Below are 23985 nucleotides of genomic sequence, written 5' to 3'. Positions count from 1 at the left end.
CATTCTCCTGGCTGCATGTTTAAAACGGATCTTGCTCTAAAGGATGTCTCAGTTCTTAAACGCACCTAAGGGATAAAGACGTGAAAGGTTAGAGAAGGAGCCCAAATGTTTTTTTGCAGAATAGCCCCCATGATGTTTCAAAAAACGAGGCATGAGTTTCTCATGTAATGTGTATTTGAGCCACAGTAATGCTGTGCAGTGTGCTTTTGTGCATGGGAGGCTCAATAAGATGCTTTGATTATTTCGAACATTTAAAGCGGCGCTCGTAAATCCTTAGAAAGCTGTAAAATTAATAGAGTAAAAACCTGCTGCAAGCTTGAAATCTGGAGACAAGCTGAAGTCACGCTGACCTTTCTCTGCTGCTCAGCCTGCCGCTCCTGTTGAGACTAACGAGCTGTGATTGATAGCAGGTGGAACAGCTGGCTGTAAGCTCGCAGCAGAGCTCCTTCAGTTGGTTTCTTTGTCCTTAATCTTTATAAATGGAAAAAGATAAGGCACAGATTTCACGCTATGAGTATTCTTCAGGCTAATTGCAAAGAACAATCGTCCAAATGATGAGTCATCAATTTTATATTAGAAAGGAGGCTTCAAAGTCAAGTTTAGATTTTAGCGAAAGGCAGCATTCTCTGAAGAAAGGCTTATCTCCTGCCGCCTGTCATGCCAGAGTCTTAGTTTAAGATCATCTCAAGTTGAGAAATCATGGAGCTGTTGCTGTTTTTATCAAATGCTGCCGATTCATTTGCCCCCACTGGGATTTTGCGTGATCTGCTAGTGCTCAGGATATGAGCTGTAAATGACTCTCAGTTACTACCACACTGAATTTTACCTCAATGTGTGTAAAATTGACTGAGTTATCTCCATTAATGTGTTTCCTAAGATCAGTTGGCTGTGGCATTTCATTGAAGTCGGTTTTGCTCTAGACCAGGGGTCTGCAACCTGCGGCTCTGGAGCCACATGCGGCTCTTTGGTTCCTCTGCAGCGGCTCTTTCAGGCTTTGACCAAAACTAACATAAAATTGCATTTTATTGGTTGTTATGGCAACAACAAAAAAGGACTAGTCTTAACAGTTTTCCTGTCATTTCTTTTGCAAATATGTGAATACTAGAACAAGTACAAGGAGTAAAACATACGAACTTTAACTTTATGTTTTATTTCTATACTTAATCATTTTTTCCACAGTTAAAAAATGTCATAGTTCTGCATAGTTCAGTTTTTATGCTTAAATAAACTACCCCCCCCCCCCCCAACACACACACACACACAAGAATCTGGTCCTTTCGCTTGCCTTAAATTGTAAAAATATTAATAATGTTAAAGATAATTAAAGTGTTTCCCTTACCATTATACAAGCAGGGCAACCTGCCCTGTCAACAGAACTCAGTGTCCCACCTACCAAACTGAAATGTGCCCCCCACCCCCCTCCCCACGTCATCAGTGATGTAGCACAAAGCTAGTGGTGTGCAATACATGCAAGCTAGCTAACAAAACACAGGCTGCACTCATGCTACCTCTTCCTTCACGCTAAACCCTCATGCAGAAACCCCACCCCCCACTCAAAAACTGTTGGTACAAACAGCTCAGAGGTCAGATGTGTCTCCCCCCCCCCGGCCTCCGGCCACTGTTGACAAAAATCACAGACGAGATGAGCGCCCCACCATGGAAGGTTATCTAGGGGAAATACTGATTAAACATTTTTAGCTGTATGGTGGCCACAAAAGCCCCCTCCAACAAACTAAAGTGGCCCATGGGCCACCAGTTGATAATCACAGTTGTAGCATGTTGTTGCGGCTCTGAACATTTTTAATTTAGTGAATAATGGCGTAAAAGCGGCTCTTTTGATCGTAAAGGTTGCAGACCCCTGCTCTAGACAAACAAAGACATACTAACATGGTCATAAACTTTGTCACCCTTTCATCTTTGGTGGTGGGCAATAGTGATTTACTAAAGATCTTTTCTGAGACTGATAATTGACACTGAAAGGAAACTTTAAAACCACATCAATACTCTTTGAGCTCTAAGATTTTCTGATTCATCATCGTCCGTCCTTCAGAGCGCAACTGAAGGCCTTTGACTGAAAAAAAAAAGAAGTAAATAAAAGCCTGGGAAAGATTTTATAATTTTTATTAAAAAATGTTTTGGCTGTACTCGTTGCATTTGAAAGCGCAGCCTGTGTCTCTAACTCTGAGCAACATGCTTGGAGAATTTCCGTAGAAAAAATTGTTTCCATCAAATACGAATCCATGAATTACAAAACAGTGAAATCGATCTCGTCCGCACTCTTTTCCTATTTCTTTTGTTTCAGGGGGTCTGACGGGTTTGCAGAGCGTTATGTGTTGGCAGTGAGTGGAAGTGGTTTTCAAACAGTGGGTTGAGTGTTTGTTGAAACTGTGTTACGAAGATGCTGATTTAATTCTGAGGCAATTTATGTGGCTGCGGTGCTTTTTGAGCTTCTGACTCCAGCACTGAGTTGTTTGCATCTGCCTTCACTGAGGTTTTTAATCTTATTTTTAAAATGTTTACCACAAGGTGTCTTTCTCTACTTTTAATATACACTGTCACCTTGAGCTTTGACTATTTATTTTACCCATGGAGGAAAATTGCAGGTTTCAAACTGATGCTTTAATTATTGTTTAATGTTAAAAGATGGTGAGAAAGAGTTTGCATTGCTGAAAAGGACTGCATAATTGTAGAGTAGGATTTTCTGATGTTAAAATACAAAACAGTCATAATATAAGAAACTTGATAAGAAATGTAACTGTTTAAATTTGTAATTTAATTCAACTTTTGTTGATAACTATACTATATCCTTGACATGACTATATTTGTTTCCCTTTCACCTCCATGTTGGTGTCATTTGGCTGTTTGACATTTTCAGTCAGAAACCAGTCCCTCATGTGTAATAATGTGAAGATGCACTCAGTCTCATGAATGTTATCATAAAGGGATAGTTCAGACTTTTTGAAGTAGTGTTCTATGGCATTGTTTGCAGTAATCAGTATCTTACCTGCACTGGAAATTGTTTGGAAAATCATTAGTTTGTATTTCACTCATAAGTTATTTGAGAAGGAGATGAGCTAACAACTAGTTTGAACAGGCTCAAGACCAAAGCAAATTTTTACTGTCGATTTCATGCAAACTGTATTTTCTGAATCTTTAGGTGTCATTGCTGCATTAAATAATTACTCATACTGAAGACCGAGTGGACGTAGTCCATTATCAGTCTGGGTTCATGTGAAACGCTTGATAAAATAAATAAATGTAACCGGGAAAAGTAACTGTTTCATAGAAAAATAAGGCAGTGTCAAACAATTAAAATAATAAAGCAATTAAATAATGTGCTAATAAACTGTGCCTCTTTCTAATAAAAAAGAACGTGTTATAAATGGGTTCAACTCATTCATGAGTTTGTGAACACTTAATAGAGCATTAACAATCATTTATAAAACAGTTATATAACATTGTTCATACATTAGTATTAGTAGGCCCACTATTTGGCAAGATTGAGCGCTGCACGTTCCTCATAACTCTGATTTGAAAAGTCAAAACATCTGTCAAAGTTCAAGGTTCAAGGAGGCTTTATTGTCATCCGCGTCACATGTGTTACATGAGGTGGAATAAAATTGTGTACTCTTATTGTCAGTAAGCTACCTACATGTAAACGCTCAAAATTTGTTTTAGCAAAAAAAAAAAAAAAAAGTCATTTAGTTCAAAAAGTAAGCTGCAACTATAAGTTTCTTTAAATGCATGAAAGTCCAGCACTTACTCAGTGATCCTGCTCCAGTGTATGAACAGTATTTTATAATAGTTTTATAAATGTTTTTTAATGTTATATACAGTGTTTACAAACTTTTAATGTCTTAATGAGGCACTTAATTTTAGGAAGTGCTATTTATCAATTTCTCAGGGAAAATGTCTGCTTGCTATACAAACTGAGAATGATCTGAGCAGTGTCTACTGCTGGTAAGATATTTACTACTTATATCAACTTCAGAACACATTTTTCCAAAAAACCCCAAACCGTTAATAATATCTTTAAACATGATAAGTTTTTTGTTGTTTGTTTTTATAGCACTCTGTGTTGATATTGATCTAAAAACTCAGGGCTATTCAACTGGCGCCCGGTGACTTCAATCCTGCCCACTTCATTAAAAAATAATAAGAAGGTGGGGGGGGGGGGGGGGTGTCTGGGTTTGGGTTTTGGGTTCTGTTTATTGCATTTATGATTCAATGTAATAAAATAAACAAATTTAAAAGGCAACATATAAACTTTGGTGTATTTATATAATGATTTTAATTGCTGGATGTCCAGCCCCCGAGCCGTTGGCTTTCAGAAACTGTGGCCCCCTGCGCAGTTTTGTTCAGTAGTCCTGATCTAAGTGATCCAAAGGCTCGCTATAAAGTGGAAGCAAATCTTCGGTGCTATTGAAATCTTGTTGCCACTGGATGTTTTTCTTCACAAAATCCCAGTTTTGATAGATGTGTTCAGTGCTGCTACAGTACAAAGAGCAGCTGATGGAAATAGAACAGATTACATGCGTTTGTTTTCTGGTCTTTGGCAAAGTGGAGCAAATCTATCCGATCATTTTCATTATTTTTGAGTCATTGCTCTGATTTTTGGACTCATTGCCATGAGTGCTTGTTTTGTGCCCTATAAAGGTCTGTTTTCCTGGGGAAGTTCATGGTTCATCAGCCAGCCTGTGGAGAAAACCACAGCAGCCAATGAAGATTCATCCACTCATCTGGCATCGACTTTAGCATCGTCCACGAGTTCTCCGACAACAGAGAGCATCAAGATCTCAGAGAACTCCGAGACTCCCACGTTCACTCCCTCCAGCCACTCACCTGACATCACCTCCACTGAGAAAGAAACGTGGATCACAGTGGAAATAGACACAACAACCCAAGCAGCTGGTAAGAGGCAGGAAACTGTGACCTCCAGAGCCGGTGGCAGAGGAGGAAGAGGAAGGGGGAGGAAGAACAAAGGGGAGGACAGGAACAGAGGGGAGGAGAGAGGGAAAGGAGAAGAAGAAGGAAGTGGAGAAATCACTGGTGCAGAAGCGAAAGGCGAGATCCAAGTCTCCCGTCGACTAGTAGGGTCAAGAGAAAGGTCTAGAGAACGAAACAGAGAGAGGGGTCACAGAAAAGGACAATCCTCCAAGACCACCACCACAGCCACCACTGTCACCAGCAGCCCTCTTGAAGCCACAGCAATGACCACAACTGAGCCAGAAAGGGACAATTCCACATCCCAACACCAGACCATCATATCAGAATCGGAAAACTCATCCCTGTCAGTCTCACAAGAACAAGAACAAACAATGCCCCCTTCTCCATCGCCGTTACCAACAACCTCACCGTCCACCTCATGGTCTACTTCGACGTTCACCTCACCCTCTTCAACTCCTTTTGAATCCACACAGTCAGAATCCCTTCATGAATCTCACTCTCTCCAGCCATCACCATCTGATCTCATTTCTTCCTCCTCCCTTACAGACGTTTCCTCCACCTCATTCTATTCCCCGACCCCATCCTACTCCCCCTCTCCATCCCTGTCCCCTTCCCAGCCCACATCCCAGGCTCACACCGTTCAGCCAGCTACGTCTCCTCACACAGAGACCAGTAACTCTACAGATGACCTTATCACTCTTCAAATGGTCCCAGAGGAAGGATTGTCCGTTAACGCCTCTCTAGAAGAGCCCCTGTCGCTGCCGGCACCCCAAGATGACGAGGAGGCTGCCTGGTCTCCTGTTGTGGGTTCGGGGGCCCTCTTACCTGGCAACATGGAGGAGGAGAGCAACAGAGGAGGAGCCAACATCAGCACCACACCTCTCAGTCCAACAGGTGAGCATCATTATTGTTGTTTAAACAAGTCTTTGTGTTTGAGAGTATATTTTCTGTGACGTTGTTGCCTTTTGATTTAAGAAACCATAATGAATCAGGGAGCGTACTCTCAGCAGAAAATAGTTGGTGTTTCTGGAAAGCAAGTGATCATGTTTTTTAACAGATGGCTCATGGCTCAATAAGGTAACTGAGATAACGTCGGGTCATTTTACCCTTTACATAATTTTGTTCTTTATATTTTCTGTTTTTAAACTACTGCATTTTCTGTCCAAATAAGGTGGTTTGAGCATTCTTGTTAAATTGCTTCCTGGTGTTAAGCATGCATTTTTCTGAATGTTGCTCTTACAATATCTGCACATTAAGTGGTTAGAAGGCAAACGGTAGATGTTAAAGGTCGTTAAAGCTGCAGTAGAAATAAATCCAATCAGTGAGAGGAGAAATATGACTTTAGTTCAAATGTTTTTCCAACCATTCAGAGGGGACAGCCTCTTGCAAGGGGGCTCTTGCATTACTCAGCGTTTTTATCTGCTTTCTGGCGTTTTAATAACCCAAGCTGGTTAAATGTGTGATCACAATGAGTCTGAAAAATAGATTGTTACTAACAACACATGGCTGAAGGTCAGATGAATAAAATGTTAACATTTGAGAATAAATGTGATTAAATAATTTCACGAGTGCTGATCTGCAGTGAAGTGTGCAAACAGGAACAGTGTCCTGCTTTGCAGATTGTCAGGCGACGCAACAGGCTTTCCTCAAGAGTTACTGGGTGTAACTTATTTGTATGCAACCATCCTCGGAAAACAGCATCTCAATGAGCTCCATGAAACCAGCTGAAATAAAATATAGCTCAAAAGAAAAAAAATGTAAGTGTACTTTTAGACTAACATCTTGTTCATTTGAATAAAAGCAAGTTAGAGACATTTTGTTAAAACCCTAAAGAAGCAGTGTCACATTGTGAAAAAGAAAAACGATACAGTATAGCTTAAATTAATGTTTTATGACTGCATCTGAGCAAAACATGTTTTGTTTTTTGTTTTTAGTATTTTATTTTTAAAGAAATGCAGATCATCACAAAAGGTTATTTCTTTTTGTATTTTTAACAAAAGTCTGCAATTTTAATAATCCATATTATTTAGTTTATTTCGCCTATTCCGTTATAGGGAAATAAAAATTATAATTACAGTATTTTCTGGCATTTAAGTCACAGTTTTTTGCATAGATTGCCAGTCCTGCGACTTGTACACCGAAACAACTTATCTACATTTTTTTTCCATGTTCTTAACGCAAATTTTGACTGACGCTTTAAATATTCAGTCATACTGACATGAACCAGAGTAAACATTAACATGTGCAGCTGCTAGAGGGGTGAGAGGGCCCTCTAGGCTTTTGAAAACTACCGGTAGGCATACATGTTGTTCCTGTACCACTACCCCCCCCCCCCCCCCCACCACCACCACCAAACATTGGCCATTAAGGTGCAATTATTAAGGAAAAGTTAAACTGAGACACACCTTTGCTATAGTGTCAAACAAACAAATAATTGTTTTAGATGCAGGCGGAGGAACGCTGGAGAGCTTGCAGCTCCAGCGTTCCTCCACCGCCCATGCCGGTGTCATGCCAAATATCGGCCCACGTTTCCCAGAGGTCAGCGGTGACACAAAATAAACACGACTAATACGCCAAAGCGACTTATATATGTTTTTTTCCCTCTTCTTGATGCTTTGTTTTTTTTGACTGATGAGACTTATACGCTGGAAAATACAGTATTTGTATAAATTATATTATAAATTGGTCACTATTTACCCTGCTGTTAAGATGATAATGCTACAACAACTGCAAATACTTTTATTTTCGTAGGTTAAAGCAGGACAAAAACCAGCTGATTTAATCCAAGAAGTCTTTGTCTGGTCAAATTCACCACCTTTAAAGTCTGAAAAGAAAATCTAAAATTCAGGTTTTATTTTGACGTGCATTTTGTTGATACTTAAAGGTTTGAAAGATGGCTATCTTTAGACCTAAGACTGAACTGAGTAGTTACAGTAGTTTTATACTAATTTGGTTAGCCAAAAAAAAGAAGATCCTTTTCACAATCTTCATGTGGTAAATTTAATAATTTAGCTTGTCCCCAATCTGCAAAAACCATAAAATTTGTTCAGTGTATACACAATAACTTCCATAAATGTGTTGCTTTTAAAAGTCAGGACATGGAAGAAGAAGATGCATGGTTTGCGTTGATCTGCTTCTTTTTTAAAAAAGACAGTTGTTTCAGTCCTTATCAGGATTTGCCATGATGCTGTGCTGCAAAATGATGAAAAAGAGGGAATTATCCTTTAAGACAGCTTTCTCATTTTCTTTAACCTTGCCCTTGGATGATTTATTCAAACTATTCAGTATTTTTTTCCACTCAGGTACATAGTTTTTATTCACACAGTGAGCCAACATCCCATCCCCACCACCGTCCACAGTCTGATGATTAAATCTGCAGCGCCCTACGTCTCAGCAAAGAGCCGGGCTGGCCACCTGCTTTACTACTCGTTTCGTGCTTGATAATGAGAGCAAGCACAGGAAACATCCTTTCACCAAGTGTCTAAAAGCCCCATGGGTATTGTGCTTATCGTACGTTTCCGTGCTGGTTTGTTTTTTGTCGCCTCTGAAAGCAGTTCATGTTTGTGACTGAGAGAGGGGAGTCTGCTGTAGACGGGGAACAGCTGTAAACTGTATCGACGAGGAGCCAAGGGCGACCATCTGGGACGCTGCTGCCGAGCATGAGGGTTGATTGATTGACTGAGAGACCCTGGAGCCGTGCGGGCTGAGGGGCTAAGAACACACAAACCCCAATGACATATTTGCTCCACGACCAGCTGAGCTGAATTAGACTGGATAAACAGATTTTCTGCTTTTATTTCTATTTTATATACAAAAGTCCAAATCCAGTTCAGTCTCTTTTTGCTGGAGGTTCTTGATGGTGGTGGTGGTTAATATTTCCTCACCTGACTGGATCAGAGAGCACTTCATCTTTCAGCTCAACCATTGAGAATGAAAAGAAAGAGAGAAGCCGAAGGTTGCATTGCAGGACCTTCCTTCAGCAGTCGTGGATTCTCATATTTCTTTTCATTGTCAGATCTTCCCAGTCAGAGTTTCTTTCCACAACTTTATACGGCAAACAGTTCCTTTTGACAGACATCATGAACTTGCTGTGTGAATCCTGATTCGGCATGTTCACACTAAAAACACTATTTTTGTCTTTTAGTTTTAACTACCTTTCTGCTGCTTTTAGCTAGCATTTTGCAACTGTTAGTACAGTATTCACTACCATTTTGTCACTTTTATTTGGTGTTGTGCTGCGTTTAGCACAACTAGCTTTTATAGCCTTTTGCTACTTTTATCTTCTAGTTTAACTTTTAACAAGCATTTTACTGCTTTTAGCTTTTAGATAGTGTTCTGCTACTTTTAGATTCAACTTCTTCAGCAATTTTCAGCACTCATAATTTGACCTGCATTTCACAGAAAAAGCAGATTTTCTAGTTATTAGCTGTTCACTCATATAGTAAGTTTCTTTCGGCTGCTCCCCTCATCAGGGCTCACCACGGTGAAACTCGCATGAAAGATTTGGCACTTTGTTTTACGCCGGATGTCCTTCCTGATGCGACCTGGGCTCAAACCCACAACTTCAGGTTTACAAAACTGCAGCACTGACCACCAAGCTAACGCAGCCCCAGAAGTTCACTCATAAAAAAACATTATTTTCTGTGCCAGGAGAAATGTATCTGCACTGTCTCAGCAACATACCTATAATACAGTATATTGCTTCTTTCCGCTGATTGCTGTTTGTTTGTTTGTTGTTTTGGTGTTGTGCAGAGCAGAGGACCGTCCACACTGTCAGCTCTTTTCACACAGTATTGATTTTTCTGCACCACTCACTTTAATGAACGACCAACCACGCCGGGTTTATCTAACACGATCACATAAAATCTGCAGTAAATCTTCTTGTCAGAACAGCTGATATTTGTCAAGATGTGCCACGACCTTGACTGATGTGAGGAGTGCAAATGAAATGAAATGAAATGCGCACACGGCTTCAGCCGAGTTCAACCTATGAGTAGAGACGAGTAGGATGAAGCATTTAATTTCAGAATTACTGGAGATCTCGTTCCGGCGCTCTTTGACTGAAAACCCTCAATCTATGTTATTTTAATGCTTAATCTGAACCTTCATTGGGGCTAATGTTGTTGCTGTTGAAATATAGTTACTGAACAGAGCCACGGTATTGATTTTTACTCATGTAAACACAAACAAACAAACCTTCACGAGCTGACACCACCCCACCCTTGGAGCCCCCTTCAGTGTCAGCGTCTGAGCTGGCAGAACAAAGACCCCCACAGCTGAGCCTCGGCCACGGACTGACGGAGCGGCGGTTTTCAAAGGCCTCAAGTTGTAATAATGAGCAGGTCGGAGGGAGGAAACACGTGGTGGTGGGTGAATTGATATGTAAATGTACATTTGTGGAAGGAGACCACACACACGCAGACATTTAGGGGGTGAATGGTGGAAAATGAAGCGCTCAGCGGGAGGTCTGCTCATTTCTGTTGAGGACAGCTAACGTCTGAAATTCTCACGCTGCTCACCACGCCTGGCGGAGCGAGCGATGCTTTGCTTTCCATGTGGTAACCATGGCGACCAAGGCTACGAGTGGATGGCGGGGTTGAAGTTCTCTGGCTTTGGATGCTGTTGAAAAGAGCCGGAGGGGGAAACGGATATGCACGTGCTGTAACTGCAGGCTTTGGTTGGCTGACCTGCACAGATGGAAAATCGGTGTGGCCGACTTTATTTATTCATTTTTATTTTGTTTTTTGTTTTTGTTTTTCAAATCAAACATAGATTTCTGTTAAACTCAAAATCCAAGTCAAGCCGACAACATTAGGCTCAAATCTTCAGGTTTTAGAGAATCGCCAAGAAAATCAATATGTTGACTTTGGCTACGTTTGATGAGGAAATAAACATCCCTAATTAATCCCATCGCTCACGTCTGTATGTCTCATTTAGCTGAAGTGGAGCCCTGCGTGACAAACCCATGTCTGCACGGAGGGAAGTGCCTTCCTCAGGGAGCTGGCTACAGCTGCTACTGTCCACAAGGATACGCTGGAGAGAACTGTGAGATCGGTGGGTCACACACACATGCACACTCTAAAAGAAAACATACTGGTATATTAAAAAAAAAATCACACCATAAGCATTTATGATGGCCGACTGGCAGGTCAAAGGTCATGCTGTCTCTTGCAGAGTGAGAGGAGATGGAGTAAGAGTTTAAAGGTTGTGACTGTCAGAGAGGGATGATGGTTCTGGCTTTCAGTTGGAACAAATGTACTGCGAAATAAAATACCATAATGCTAAAATGAAATATCAACATACGTTACTCACATTTTGTCTATAGCTTTACAGAAATATTTCTTTTTTTTTTGTCTTGGATATATAAGTAATCTGGTTTCTATTTACCATGCCTATAGCTTTTGGAGTTCATTTAATATATTTTATTAGGTTTAAAAACATAAAGAAACTATTTTTAATTTGTGAGCTGTAATCGTAAAATTTATTTTTTTTCCCTTCTCGTTTTATGTGTATTCAAATTCACAAAAATCCATTTTACAATGTTAACGCAAACAAAACACTGTCTAAAAGTTATAAATATGTAAAGTTTATAAATGATTCATCTGTTTGATCTGAACTTCAATCAGCTGTTTTTGACAGAAAAACAGAATCAGGACCATAAAAACTACAAAAACTCGATGGATGAAAATGTTTGTCTTGAGATTTGTGTTAATATTTTGATTCTTCAAAACAGTTTCTGAATCTCAGACTTCAAAACAATATGATTGAGATAGTTAAAAATAATATTTGACAAGAAAGCACATCTCCATTCAACAACAAAAGAAAGCATTCACTTAAATTTGGAGCACGTTAATTTCTGTCAGGCATCTTCTTCACTTCATGTTGTAAACATTTTGAAACAAATAAAACCTGCCTACATTCCAGTTTTTATATAGAAAGCCTCACACAGCTGAAAAAAAATCTTCTTATCTCAATGTAATGTGCTTTATTCTTTCACTGGGGAGTTTAAAATCAGACAAACTTTTGCTTTAAGGTGATTTTTATCCATTAATTGGAAGCTTGTGAGAAGTGAGAAGAATTTTGTAAAACAACACAAGTTCATATCTCTGGTTTCCATCTGAATTCCATCCATCCATCCATCCATCCATCAATCCATCCATCCATCATCTTTACTGTTACTTTACTGTTTCCAGTCACGAGGTTCACTGGTGCCCATGGCCAGCAGTCACTGTGCAAGAAGCGGGAACATACCTGGACTGGTCTCCAGTCCATCGCCGGGACACATAGAGACAAACAACCATTCACTCTCTCACTCACACCTAGGGACAATTTAAAGTTACCAATCAGTCTAACATGCATGTTTTTATCTGTGGGAGGAAACTGGAGTACCCGGAGAAAACCCACGCACGCACGGAGAGAACATGACCCTTTCTGGGTCATGATTTTTTTCAATCCTGCAGCCTTCTTGCTGAGAGGCAGCAGCTCTATCAACTGCGCCACCGTGCCGCCCCTCCCGCTATTTCATTCATCTTTCAAAGAGCTACATTTTCATAAACAGATCAGCTACATTCTGCTGAAAGATTAAAGTCTTTAAACTTTTCAAAGGCCTCGGCAATGACTAAAGTTAAAAACTGGGCTTCAAAAAAGATCAAAGATGATCTTTCTAGTTACTCTCGCACACTGCAGCCTGCTTTTCTGACTAACCACAAAATGAATTTTGAATCTTGGCAGAACTCCCTCTGTCTGACAATGAAATATGGAGGTCTTGCAAGAGGCTAAAGGTCATTGATTTGATCTGTCAGACACGTTTAGCTTCTCACAGTCGATGACCTTTTTCACTGCTCAGCGTTTCTGCTTTAAACTAGGAAGCGGTTAAGATGTGAAGACTTTGAAGTGATTTTGATCATGTAGGTTTTTATTTCAAAACGTTGCGAGTTTTAATAGATTTCTACAGACATGCGGGTTATTATGTTGTCTCAGGTCCCAAAAAACAGCATCGTGGTGAAAACTACGTCGTCTGTTTTATCAGGATGAAGTCGTCACATGTTATATAGATTTTGACAGAGAAATGTTTGTTTTGTCATTTAATTGTTTTATTGGTTGTTTGATTTGCTGTCATAAAGCAGAGAGTATATTGTGGAGCAGCTGCTTGGATTTGTTGCTGCTGCTGCTGAAAGTCGCCTCAGCAGGAGAGACTTGTGCCAGAATGAAAGGGGAGGAAGGGGAGGGCGGTGAAACCAAACCCAAACCCTCTGGCTGCTCAGCCTCTCTGCTGACTCATACAACAAATTTATAGCTGCACTGTAGTTGCATTACAGTAAAAGCCACGTTGAAGCAGCTTTTCATGGCCTCAGACTGTTGTTTGTAAATAAAAACAATATACAGGGACATAAAACAGATCACAAACACGATGAATAAAAAAATGTCGGCTCTGTAAACACGCTAAACAAATGTTTTAACACTTACGGTGGCTTCATTTACGAGAGGACGAGAATAAAACAATAAAAATGGGGGAAATTATTCATCTGCATTCTGCTCACACCCTGTTTGAATTATGATAATGCACTCGCCATCACGGGCACATTTCAGTATTTAAAGCAGGACTAATAGGCGGCTCATTTTGTGTCAGATTTTGAATTGCTGCACATTTCCCCCCGTTTTGTCTTCGTGAGCACGGCTCGAGATGAATACATTATTTGAATTTGAAGCCTAATGAGATCTACAACTGGTCTCCTCTCGCTGCCTTTTCCTCTGCAGATGTTGATGACTGCCAGTCCGAGCCATGTGAAAATGGAGGAACCTGCGTCGACAAGATTGATTCGTTCCTCTGCCTTTGCCTGCCGAGCTACGGGGGAGACACGTGTGAGAAAGGTGAGAAGGAGTGCACTGCAGTCGAACAGACGGAGAACTATCTGGCGGCTCCCGTGCAAGAGGAATCGTCATGCATTGCTTATTTGTGTGAAACGAAACTGGACTGTGCAGAACTATGATTCACCATTATGCTTGCACTACTCATCTTTCCGTCATGTCAGAACAAGTACAGTTTGCTTTACTGTGGAAATAATCCTAATCAATAATCCTAAATGTGCTGTATGTATAAACTCTACATCACAAAGTCTCATCTCGTCTTACATATCTGACAATGTGTCTGTGTGTCACAGGACCACAGACACTGAGTGAATCTCAAAGATGTGCTGATATGATCTCACTTTTTCAAGCACCACTTTGCACCACAGTTTCCTGGCCATAGTTTCTGGAGGATATTCTGAAACAAGGGTGAACTTCAAGAACTAAACAAGTCAACTGTCTGGGCAGCCATGACACATATAGATTCCCAAGTGGGACATGTTCTTTTGATAACATAATAATCTTCAATTCCATGATTACTTCAATTTGTTTTCCTTTTCAAAGCTGTTTTTTTAAAGTCACTTTCTGTGTGTGTGTTTATGGCTTGTAACAAAAAAAACCTTTCTGCCTCTGAATGCAACATCTCTTTATAACATAAAACCCACCAAGAACAGAAGCTACCTCCAGAGCAACACCAGTTATGATTCACTGCTCCACTGTGTGTATTTGTACCATTAGCAGAATATCTCACGAACCACTGACCTGATTCCAATGAAACATTCAGAAATGAATTAGCTACACATGTGCAAATTATTCACTTTTGGAATCAACCCAGTTCAAGATGGCCAACACAGCTTCGTGACCTTAGTCTGCACCAAAACATGGTTATACCTATAGAGAGTTTTGCAGATTTTGAGGAAAGATTTGGTGAGGTAGTAGCTGAGAGTCATAGATCAATCACTAACAGATCACACAAGATATTGCATCGGTGTGTTACTTTGTAGATTATTTTTGGGGTTTTACCAAAATAAATACAACTCTATTGTTTTTTTTTTTATTTACATAGGGTGACTTTAGTCTAACTCTGACATGGAAAGCAGCAACGGAGAGGAATTCCTTCAATGAACGCTAGGCATTCAATTGGAAGAAAAGATTGTTTTATTTGAAGTTGTAAAATCATGTTTTTCCAATTTATGTGGAAGAAAGAAGTGCCGTGGCACTGAGTGCTATGTGTTGTCATCACTGTATGTTCTCGTACAATGACAATATTAGTTTGCTGCATTTAACCCATCAAACCTGAGATACAGCCTGGTGGAGCAGTGGGCAGCTATGTAAGCACCTGGGGAGCAATTAGGGATTGAGTGTCTTGCTCAGGGACACCACGACATGTGGGCATGGCTGGGAGTCGAACAACAACTTTCTAGTATTCTTTCTAGTAACTAGTATTTGCTATCAGCATTTATCTTTTTAACTGAGTTTTATTTTTTACAGCTGGCAAGAAGTAAAGGTTTTTAATTAATAATGTCATGATAAAAGCTATGTCTTCACCACGTCTTGAAATAGTAAAATACAGCTTCATGTAAACAACCATCCCTGGCATTTTACAAATTATATATTTTAATTTTGTGTGAGCTAATAGTCTCTTATACTACTCTATAGGAATTTCAGTCAATATTCTGCTTTCTCATTTTGAAGATGTTTTGAAGCAAATAGCTTGTTTATTACCACTAACTAATAAATAAGTTGATGTCACTACTTTGCTTTGCAACACCATTTTTTTTTCCTGCAGCCACTTTGTTATATACTTTCTGATGCTTTATCATAAGGTTATTTATAGAGAGACATTGCTCCCAATCCATCCAAGTTTTAGGAGCCAGACAAATGATTTCACAATATTTAGGTTTACAAAGAAGTTACTAGTGATACCAATGACTGCAAATGTGTCAAAACTGTATAACTCAATTCAATTCAGAAAAATGTATATAACTCCAATTCCTCACAAATGTTGCCTTAGGGCTCTGTACAAAACATGCACATGATAAAATGCCAATTAGTAAAGAGAGAAACACCCTTTTAACAGGAAGAAACATCTAAACCAGGCTCAGAATAGACAGCCATCTGTGTTGACTGGCTGGGGAAGGAAAGGACTGGAAAGAGACACAGACAAACACAAAGTGGCTGATCCAGGTGTGGTTTCTATGAGGGGAAAGACAAAAATAAAAATTATTTGTTAAAGATAGAACTAATTACAAATACAAACAGGTAGATTAGACAAAGTAAAGACAGCAGCAGAGTGAGGAAATGTGGTCAATTTATCCTCCAGCAGTCTAACCCAATAGCAGCATCACTAAGGGATAGCTCAGGAAACCCAAGCTGATCCTAACTATAGGATTTATCACAAAGAAAAGACTTACACCTAGCTTTAAAAGTAGACAATGTGTCAGCCTCACTGACAGAAACTGGGCGTTTGTTCCACAACAGAGGAGCCTGATAACTGAAAGATCTTCCTCCCATTCTGCTTTTGGAAACTCTAGAAACCACAAGTAAACCTGAAGTCTGAGAGCAAAGTGCTCTGTTAGGAAAATATGGAACAGTAAGATCTCGACTATAAGATGGAGCTAGGTTGTTGAGAGCTTTGTAGGTTAGAAGTAAGATTTTGAATTCAATTCTGGACTCAACTGAAGATTTTTTAAAGAAGTTTTTTGACACCCAGAAAACAAACCATTGCAATAGTCCAGTCTAGATGTGACAAATGCATGAACCAGTTTTACTGCATCATTTTTAGATAAGATGCTTCTAATTTTAGCAATATTTTGCATGTGGAAAAAGGCAGTTCTAGTAACGTTTTTAATGTGGGGGTTCCAAGATCCTTTACATGAGATCTGGAAGTCAAACTATTTCCAACCAGAAGAAGTGAAAGGTTGCAAATTTCTTTCCAAGTTGTTCAAGTTTGAAACCCATGACCTCTGACTTTTCCAAGTTTAAAAGCAGAATTTTAATAGTAATCCAGGATTTTATGTCTTTAAGACATGTTTGTAAGCTAAGTAGCCAATTGGATTCAACAGTTTTCATGGATAAACATAAATGAGTTTCATCAGTATAACAATGACAGTTAATCCTGTGATGAATAATAACTTTACCTAATGTAAAGAGTACTGGTCCAAGCACTGCACCCTGAGGAACTCCATGACGATCTCTGGTGTATGAAAAAGATTACTTATTAACACGAACAAACTGGAATCTATCAGATAAAGTGTAAAACAAATCATTAGTCTTCCACTGCTGTGTTTAACAGTTAGGAGTTATTTGTGCTAATATTAAGTTTTCGCAGAATGTTGTCTTATAGAAAATATATATTTTCTTTGCAGTCTTTCTACATTGCATACACAGTACTTTTAAATGTTTTTTAAGCTGCTATAACATTAAGTGAAGCCGTTTTCTAAAAATAAACCAGATTAAGCCTTTACTGAACCCAAAATACAGTCTGTCTAATGTGATATAATGTAAAATTGTAATCCTTGTTAGGTAACCAGAGAGGCATGTTGCAGCAATAAATGAGCTGATATCAGATTATCAGTCCAAAATTCAACAAAAAAACAACAACAATACAATCCAATCTGATCTCCTGAGCATGCTCAGTGTGAGTAATAAACTCAAAGACAGAGGAAAGATTGACATCAGAGTCTGTCTGATTCTCATCTGAGCACATTCAAACCCACGCTCACATTCTCACATTCAGACGTGCTGATTCACCTCGCTGGTTCAATCCACCTCCAGCTCCTGCTTTCAAGCTGGATCTGTGTGCGCGTGTGTGTGTGAGTGTGTGCTCTTGCAGTAATGAGGAATAATGAATATCTAACCTTTGCAGTTATAAATGAATGCCCAGACCTTGGTGTTATTAATGAAAACCAGTACTGCCACATGATGTGCAGTGAATTGAAAATAAGTGCATATAATTGCAGCTCATGTATTAAGCTTGTCATGATGACAAAGTCGTATATTTTAGGATTTTATTTGCCAAATAAGATAAAATGCTCTTTTATTTTTCTTACTTTTCAGGATGTTTTTCCTTCGGTATTATTTAGCCTTCACCGTTTCACTATAAGTTTAGGAGGAAGTTGTTTTCACTTCTCTCATTTTCTTTTCTCAGATGTGGAAGGTTGTGAGCATGGCTGGAGGAAGTTTCACGGCCACTGCTACCGGTAAGACTCATTAAAACGATCTTTGTTGTAAAACAAATGGGGTTGTAATATGTCTTCCTGCAGCAACTCATCCACTTATTGCTCTTTTAAAGTCTCAAGTCGCCTATGATAAACTCACAATCCCGGTCTGAAGCATTTAAACCTGTCTGGCTGCATAATAAATGACATATATCACTTCACTTGAGCTTTTATGGTGTTCTTCAGGTATTTCAGCCACAGACACACCTGGGAGGATGCAGAGAAAGACTGCCGAGAGCACAGTGCACACCTCAGCAGCGTCCTGTCCAGCACTGAGCAGGAGTTTATTAATGGTATGAAGTCTGGTAATTTAGGTGCATTCTGTATTACTTGTAATATACCTTTTCAAAATAAAATTAGAAGACTTTAACATCTTAAACAAATAGAAAAATCAATGCAAGTTGAATAAACAGAATATTAATATTTATTTTGTTATTGCTGCTTAACATGTCCTATGATGTAACAAAGTGACAAAGCAAGAAAAAGCAGGTCAATAGCAAAATTATCAGATAACTTAATTAAACTAAAAAAAAAATTACAATATGCAAAAAGACGTGATTGCTAAGAGCTAGAAGCTGACATTTGTTAAAGGAACTAAGCCTGAACTGTTAAAGCTAAAACAAGCAGAACAGAAGCTAAAACAAGACTCACAGTAACTACAACCTAAAATTAGCACAACTATACTTAGAAGCTAAGATTATCAAAACAGTAGCTTAATGTTTAAAAATTACCAAAGTAGTAGCTAAAACTAAATTTATCCACACAGTAGCTAAATGTTTAAAGTAGCAAAATTATACATAAAACTGAATATTGCAAAGCTAAAAGTAGTCAGACAAACAGATGCTAAAAATTACAAATTTAAATAAAAACTAAAATTAGCACAGCAATACATAAAAGCTAAAATTGTCAGAACAGTACCTAAAATTTCAAATAAGTTAAACAAAAACTTGAAAGCTTAAAGTAGTTACATTTTAAATTACTATTTATTTATAAAACAAAAATGAGGAAAAAAAAACTCAGTAAGATAAATATTTAAACAACTATAAAAGTTAGTTATTTCACAATTATCCCAAATGAGCTGCACATTTTGATACCAAAATGAGTAAAACAGCTGAATGTAGCAGAAGCAGATAAATGTCTACAAACACTATAAACAGGAAAAAAAAATACTGTATAAAAACTGAATTTTCATATTTAAATAATTTTTTGTTCTGCTGCCTCCATTCATCTCCTACATGTCTCTGTGTGAGTGCAGCTACAGCATGCGCTTTCAGGACATTATTACCTGCAGTGTCCCCTCAGTGTGGACTGAACTAGGCTAAAGGGCCTTCTCCTACTACGCTCCTGCTTCTTGGAATATCTTGCAAAAAGATCTGAAGCTCTCAACCTTGACCTAAGTGGCTTCAAGCATCTAAGTTCCTGGCAAGAACCAATGTAGACATGTTCCTCTTTTTAGTTTTCTACATCGCCTTACAACCTCGATGTTTTTGTTTCGTTTTTTTTAATACCATTTTCTTTCACTTGTTCTTCTCAACTTGTATGCTTTCTTTTATGATTGTCCACTGTTGTCATCACTCTTTGTTAGAACCAGGTCTCTCTTGTAAACGAGTCCCCGAGGCTCAATGAGACTAACCTGTATAAATAAAGGTTGAATTGAATTAACACATGCAAAACAAATAATTTGAGGACATTTTGGGTTTTTTTAGGTCTGGGACACGACAACGCCTGGGTTGGTCTGAACGATCGGACGGTGGAGGACGACTTTCAGTGGACTGACGGCAATGATCTGGTCTGCGATCAGTTTTTAATGTGTCTATTAAAATATCCATTCCTCAAAAAGCAGTTGATGAGAAGATTTACACCAAATGAAAAGTATAAAAATACAATTTGTGAGTTAAGACCTACAGGTATAATGACAGCTGAAATATTTCTGGTGACTTGCACATAGAGAACAAACAGTTTAGGCTTTCTTGCTCAAGACTTAGGCTTCAGCCTATTCCTTTCTTGGTAAATAACTGATTTGCCATTTTATATTGTTTTCCTTTTTTTTTTTTTTGTAATGTTTTTAATTTACCAAAATAAAGTTGAGTTGAGTTGAGACTTGCTCCTGTAGAACATAAAAACATGTTCATGTGGATGAACACCAGAAAAAACGTGTGGTGCCTGTGCACAGATCATGTTAGCGAACAAATCTGCTCAGTCACAGTGAATTATATGTTCACACACTGATATGTAGCAAAACGCTCCAAGCACTCTCTGATAAAGATGTTAAAATTTAAATCTGTCTGTCAATCTGGAGGTGTATTGTGGCATATTGTTTTGGATAACAACAGCCCCTTTTTGTAATTTTGCAGCGTTTAAGACATTTTTTGGCTGCAGTGAGCGAGCAAATATAAACCAGTGTGTTTGTGTGGGGACTAAATAAATTTTGCAATCAGTTCAAATTAAAATATATTTCATCTTACTAACTTTCTGTGTGATTTTGGCTAAATAAAACCTTTCAAGCTATTTTAAAACAAACACTTTAATTTTTTTTTAAATATGTCAGTGCTGCATCTTCTTGCCAGGCGTTTGCAGCTCTGATTAAACTGCAGAGCAATTTTTTTTATTATTATTTGCTTGAGCAGGAAAGAAGATATGTTCTGTGGTTTGTTGAACCCAGTGTGCAGACAGATGTGAGGAATTCAAAGATAAAATAAATAATTTCTCATTTATTAACAGAAGATCAAAAACAAGAGCTGTCGTGGCAGAAAAATTTACAAAATTACTGGAGCAGGGAGACATGGAGGGAGACAGAGCATGACAGGCTTGGGAGCACAATCCACTGACAAAGGAAAAACACAGAGATGCTGAATATACAGAGAGGCTGACAAGACAAAATGACGAACACCTGGGGTGATTAGGATTGAGGACAGATGAGAAAGGAGCTGAACAACAAGGAAGAGAAAAACAGGAGTGCAGGAAAGGCAAGGAAAAGAGAAATGACAAGACAAAACACAGAAGGCTCAAACATCTAGCGAACACCTACAACTCTTCCTTTATATAAGGTTTACAAATCAATAGAAATAAATACATTAAACGGTCTGTCTTTAAATAACATCCGATTGTTTAATGATACTTTATAGGCCGACTACATTTACATAAGACCTAGCAACCTTTAAATACATATAGCAGCCATCCAGGACAACATAGTTTAATCAAACTTGACAAATAAATAAGATCTGAGCCGTTTGACTTTCTGATTCTGATTAATGCATGACAACAAAATGAGAAATCTATTTTTATTTCAAATTAAAATCCTGTTTATGTGCAAAGCCCTCTCAAATTGCAATCATGTGTATATGAAGTTTTTTAGTATTTGAGTTTTGTTACAAGAAGAGTAAAGATCTCCACTCCTAAAAGCAAATGAAAGCTGACTTTTGGTGTTTTCTGCTGTGCAGGTTTATGAGAACTGGAGGGAGAGCCAGCCGGATAACTTCTTCGCAGGTGGGGAGGATTGCGTGGTGACCATCGCCCACGAGGATGGCAAGTGGAACGACGTGCCCTGCAACTACAACCTGCCCTACATCTGCAAAAAAGGCACAGGTACTGGAACACAGCTGACAGCACTTCACAAAAATGGGTTAAATGTTCAGATTTTTGTTTTTTAGAACACAATTTTTCTTCTTTCTCTGTTTGACAAGTGGTGAAATTTTCCCACAGAGTGAAAGCTTCATAAGTCATGGGAAGGAGACAGTGTGCTTGCTTGTATGTGACCAGCTGGCTGCCTGTTAGTCATCGGCGCTCATCATCGCCTCTTCTTCTCAGGATGAGAACTTTTCACAAACTTCAGCCAACGTTTCACAGAACTTTCAGTTTTTCCTCCACTGAAGGTCACAGCAGCATCAGCAGTCTCAAAAAAATAAAAAAAATAAAAAAAGTGATGACTAAAGTAAACTTAAGTGAAAGTTGTGCTCTGGTCCGAGTATTGATCTTTCAGAGGGATGTCAATCTCAATCTTCCTTTTTATTGGCATCTCTGGTCCACTCGCTCAGGCTGCAAAATTGAAGTTGGTCTGCAGTTTTCATGTGGTTTTAGAGGAGGCAGATAAAGGATAGATGAGGAGGTCTGGTAGCTAAGTTGTGTTCGTTTGTCTGGCTCTTGTCTCTTGGCTGCAGTCCTCGTCCTCTGAAGAGACACAAAACTTTCTCAGGGATCAGATACAACAACAATGTTGCCACCTGGAGTCAGCACTCACTTTTACTGCGCATCATCACCTGATGGGATGGCTATTTTATTACCCTTTACTTGAGAGGTCTGCAACCACTGAGTGGGAAAATAAAACGTTAAATCTCTCCTACAAGAAAAAAAAAACACGGTAAAGAGCCACAAAATGTACTTGTCACTTAAAATTATGATAAAACAAATTGTAAAGGGTTATTATTTTATATATACATTTTATGAATATACCTATTTGTTGCATTACGGCATTTACATGTTTGCTTTTAAAGTGTCAAGCAAAAAAAGGTATAAATTTAGCACAAAAAGTAAGGAAATTAGTGTTTAGTTATTTCTTTGTTTAAAAAAAATGCTTCTTGGCAGTAGATCTTATAACAATGGAAAGCTTATTTAATTTATTCTTAAATTGTGCCACATTTGTAAGGAAAGGGCATATTAGGGTTGGGCAGCAGAGTTTAAAATATGGGCTGTGTGAAAATCTTCTTTGCCAATGCCAAACAGCCTGTTCTGCTAATGACTTGTTTGGTGTTGTTAATTATGTTGGATAATTGAAGTTTGAAAAAACAAGACAAATTAGCAATTTAACAATTCATTCATTTAACAAACAGGAGCTTCAGTAGCATGCAGAAGAACCATACACAACCACAAAAGCCTGGCACCGCCTCCTCATGCTGCTGCTGCTAACTCATTTCCATCATTCGAAAAATACTATCATGGATCTGGTGAGCTGGACTTTCGATGCAATCAACAAAATCTTTTCAACCAAACAACAGGGTCCTGGAGAATCCTCTTGTCTGGCTGAGACTCATGCTGCAGGGTACATCAGAAATTTGTGGAAAGTTTGGCAGCTGATGTGTCTTTCAGTTCTGGCTCAGGAGGACGCTAAAGACGTTTATATATATTTGGATTTATGATAGCAGGAGTTCTGCTCTTTGGCATCGGCAGGCTGTTTTATCAACTTTTGAAGAAGACCTTGGCAGCAGTTTCAGCCATGACAAAGCTTCTGAGTCAGTGTGAAGGTTTGGTTCGTGCTATGAGTACTCAAAAGCAGCTTCTTAATTAGCTAAACCATAAGATGAGGCTATTGTGAGAATCTCAGGCCATCCGAGGCTCCTAGGACTTGCGACTGACAAGAAATAAAAAACAGTCTGCCTGAAGAAAAATCAACAATTGTGGCTTATCTGAATTGGACTCCCCCATTTGGCCTTGGATACGAGCCGATTATCAAATTTTTCCTGGAACATGGGTAACTAGGGAAAAAGCTTTGTTTAATACACCCCCCTCCCCCCATCCACCCTCGAGAACTTATGTGCAGGCTTAGCAGAACTGCCGGCTGAAACAACAACATCAGAACCGTGGCCTATCTGAAAGTGCTTATGGACAAATCTCAACGTCTTGACATCAAATGCATATGTAATCATGCTTATAAATGTACTTGCTGCTAGCTTTTTGATGTCTCTAATCATGTCCTGTCCTGATATGACAAGATGCGAAGAGATATTTTTTGTAATATCATTATCCATCCTCATGGCTCTTACCTTTATCTATCTAAAAGTATTCTGATAAAGATTATGAGGCTGTGCTATTATAGCAGCAGCAACGTGCACTCCGCCCATCTTTTGGACGACTGTACTAACATAATTTCGCTGTATCCCAGTGCAATGATAATAAAACTTATTCTGATTTTGATAATTCCTCCACAAAGCTAAAGACTGCAGACCTTTGCTCCAATTGATTAAAAATAATGATAATT

At 38.9% G+C, this 23985-nt stretch overlaps 1 protein-coding gene across 1 annotated transcript in view; it reads left to right on the top strand.

The window, feature by feature from the left end:
- LOC119414237 (neurocan core protein) overlaps nt 1-23985 on the top strand; it is a 36609-nt gene that overhangs the window by 10505 nt on the left and 2119 nt on the right. Inside the window, exons 11-17 of the mRNA XM_037681336.1 lie at nt 4657-5841; nt 10885-11001; nt 13705-13818; nt 17945-17996; nt 18201-18307; nt 19721-19803; nt 21455-21599. Of these exons, the coding sequence (XP_037537264.1) occupies nt 4657-5841; nt 10885-11001; nt 13705-13818; nt 17945-17996; nt 18201-18307; nt 19721-19803; nt 21455-21599 (1803 nt within the window). The remainder of the gene's footprint in view (nt 1-4656; nt 5842-10884; nt 11002-13704; nt 13819-17944; nt 17997-18200; nt 18308-19720; nt 19804-21454; nt 21600-23985) is intronic.

This window comes from Nematolebias whitei, chromosome 9 (assembly GCF_014905685.2).
Source record: "Nematolebias whitei isolate Nwh7 chromosome 9, NemWhi1, whole genome shotgun sequence".
Taxonomy (NCBI): domain Eukaryota; kingdom Metazoa; phylum Chordata; class Actinopteri; order Cyprinodontiformes; family Rivulidae; genus Nematolebias; species Nematolebias whitei.
This window is presented reverse-complemented; position numbering and strand designations above follow the sequence as displayed.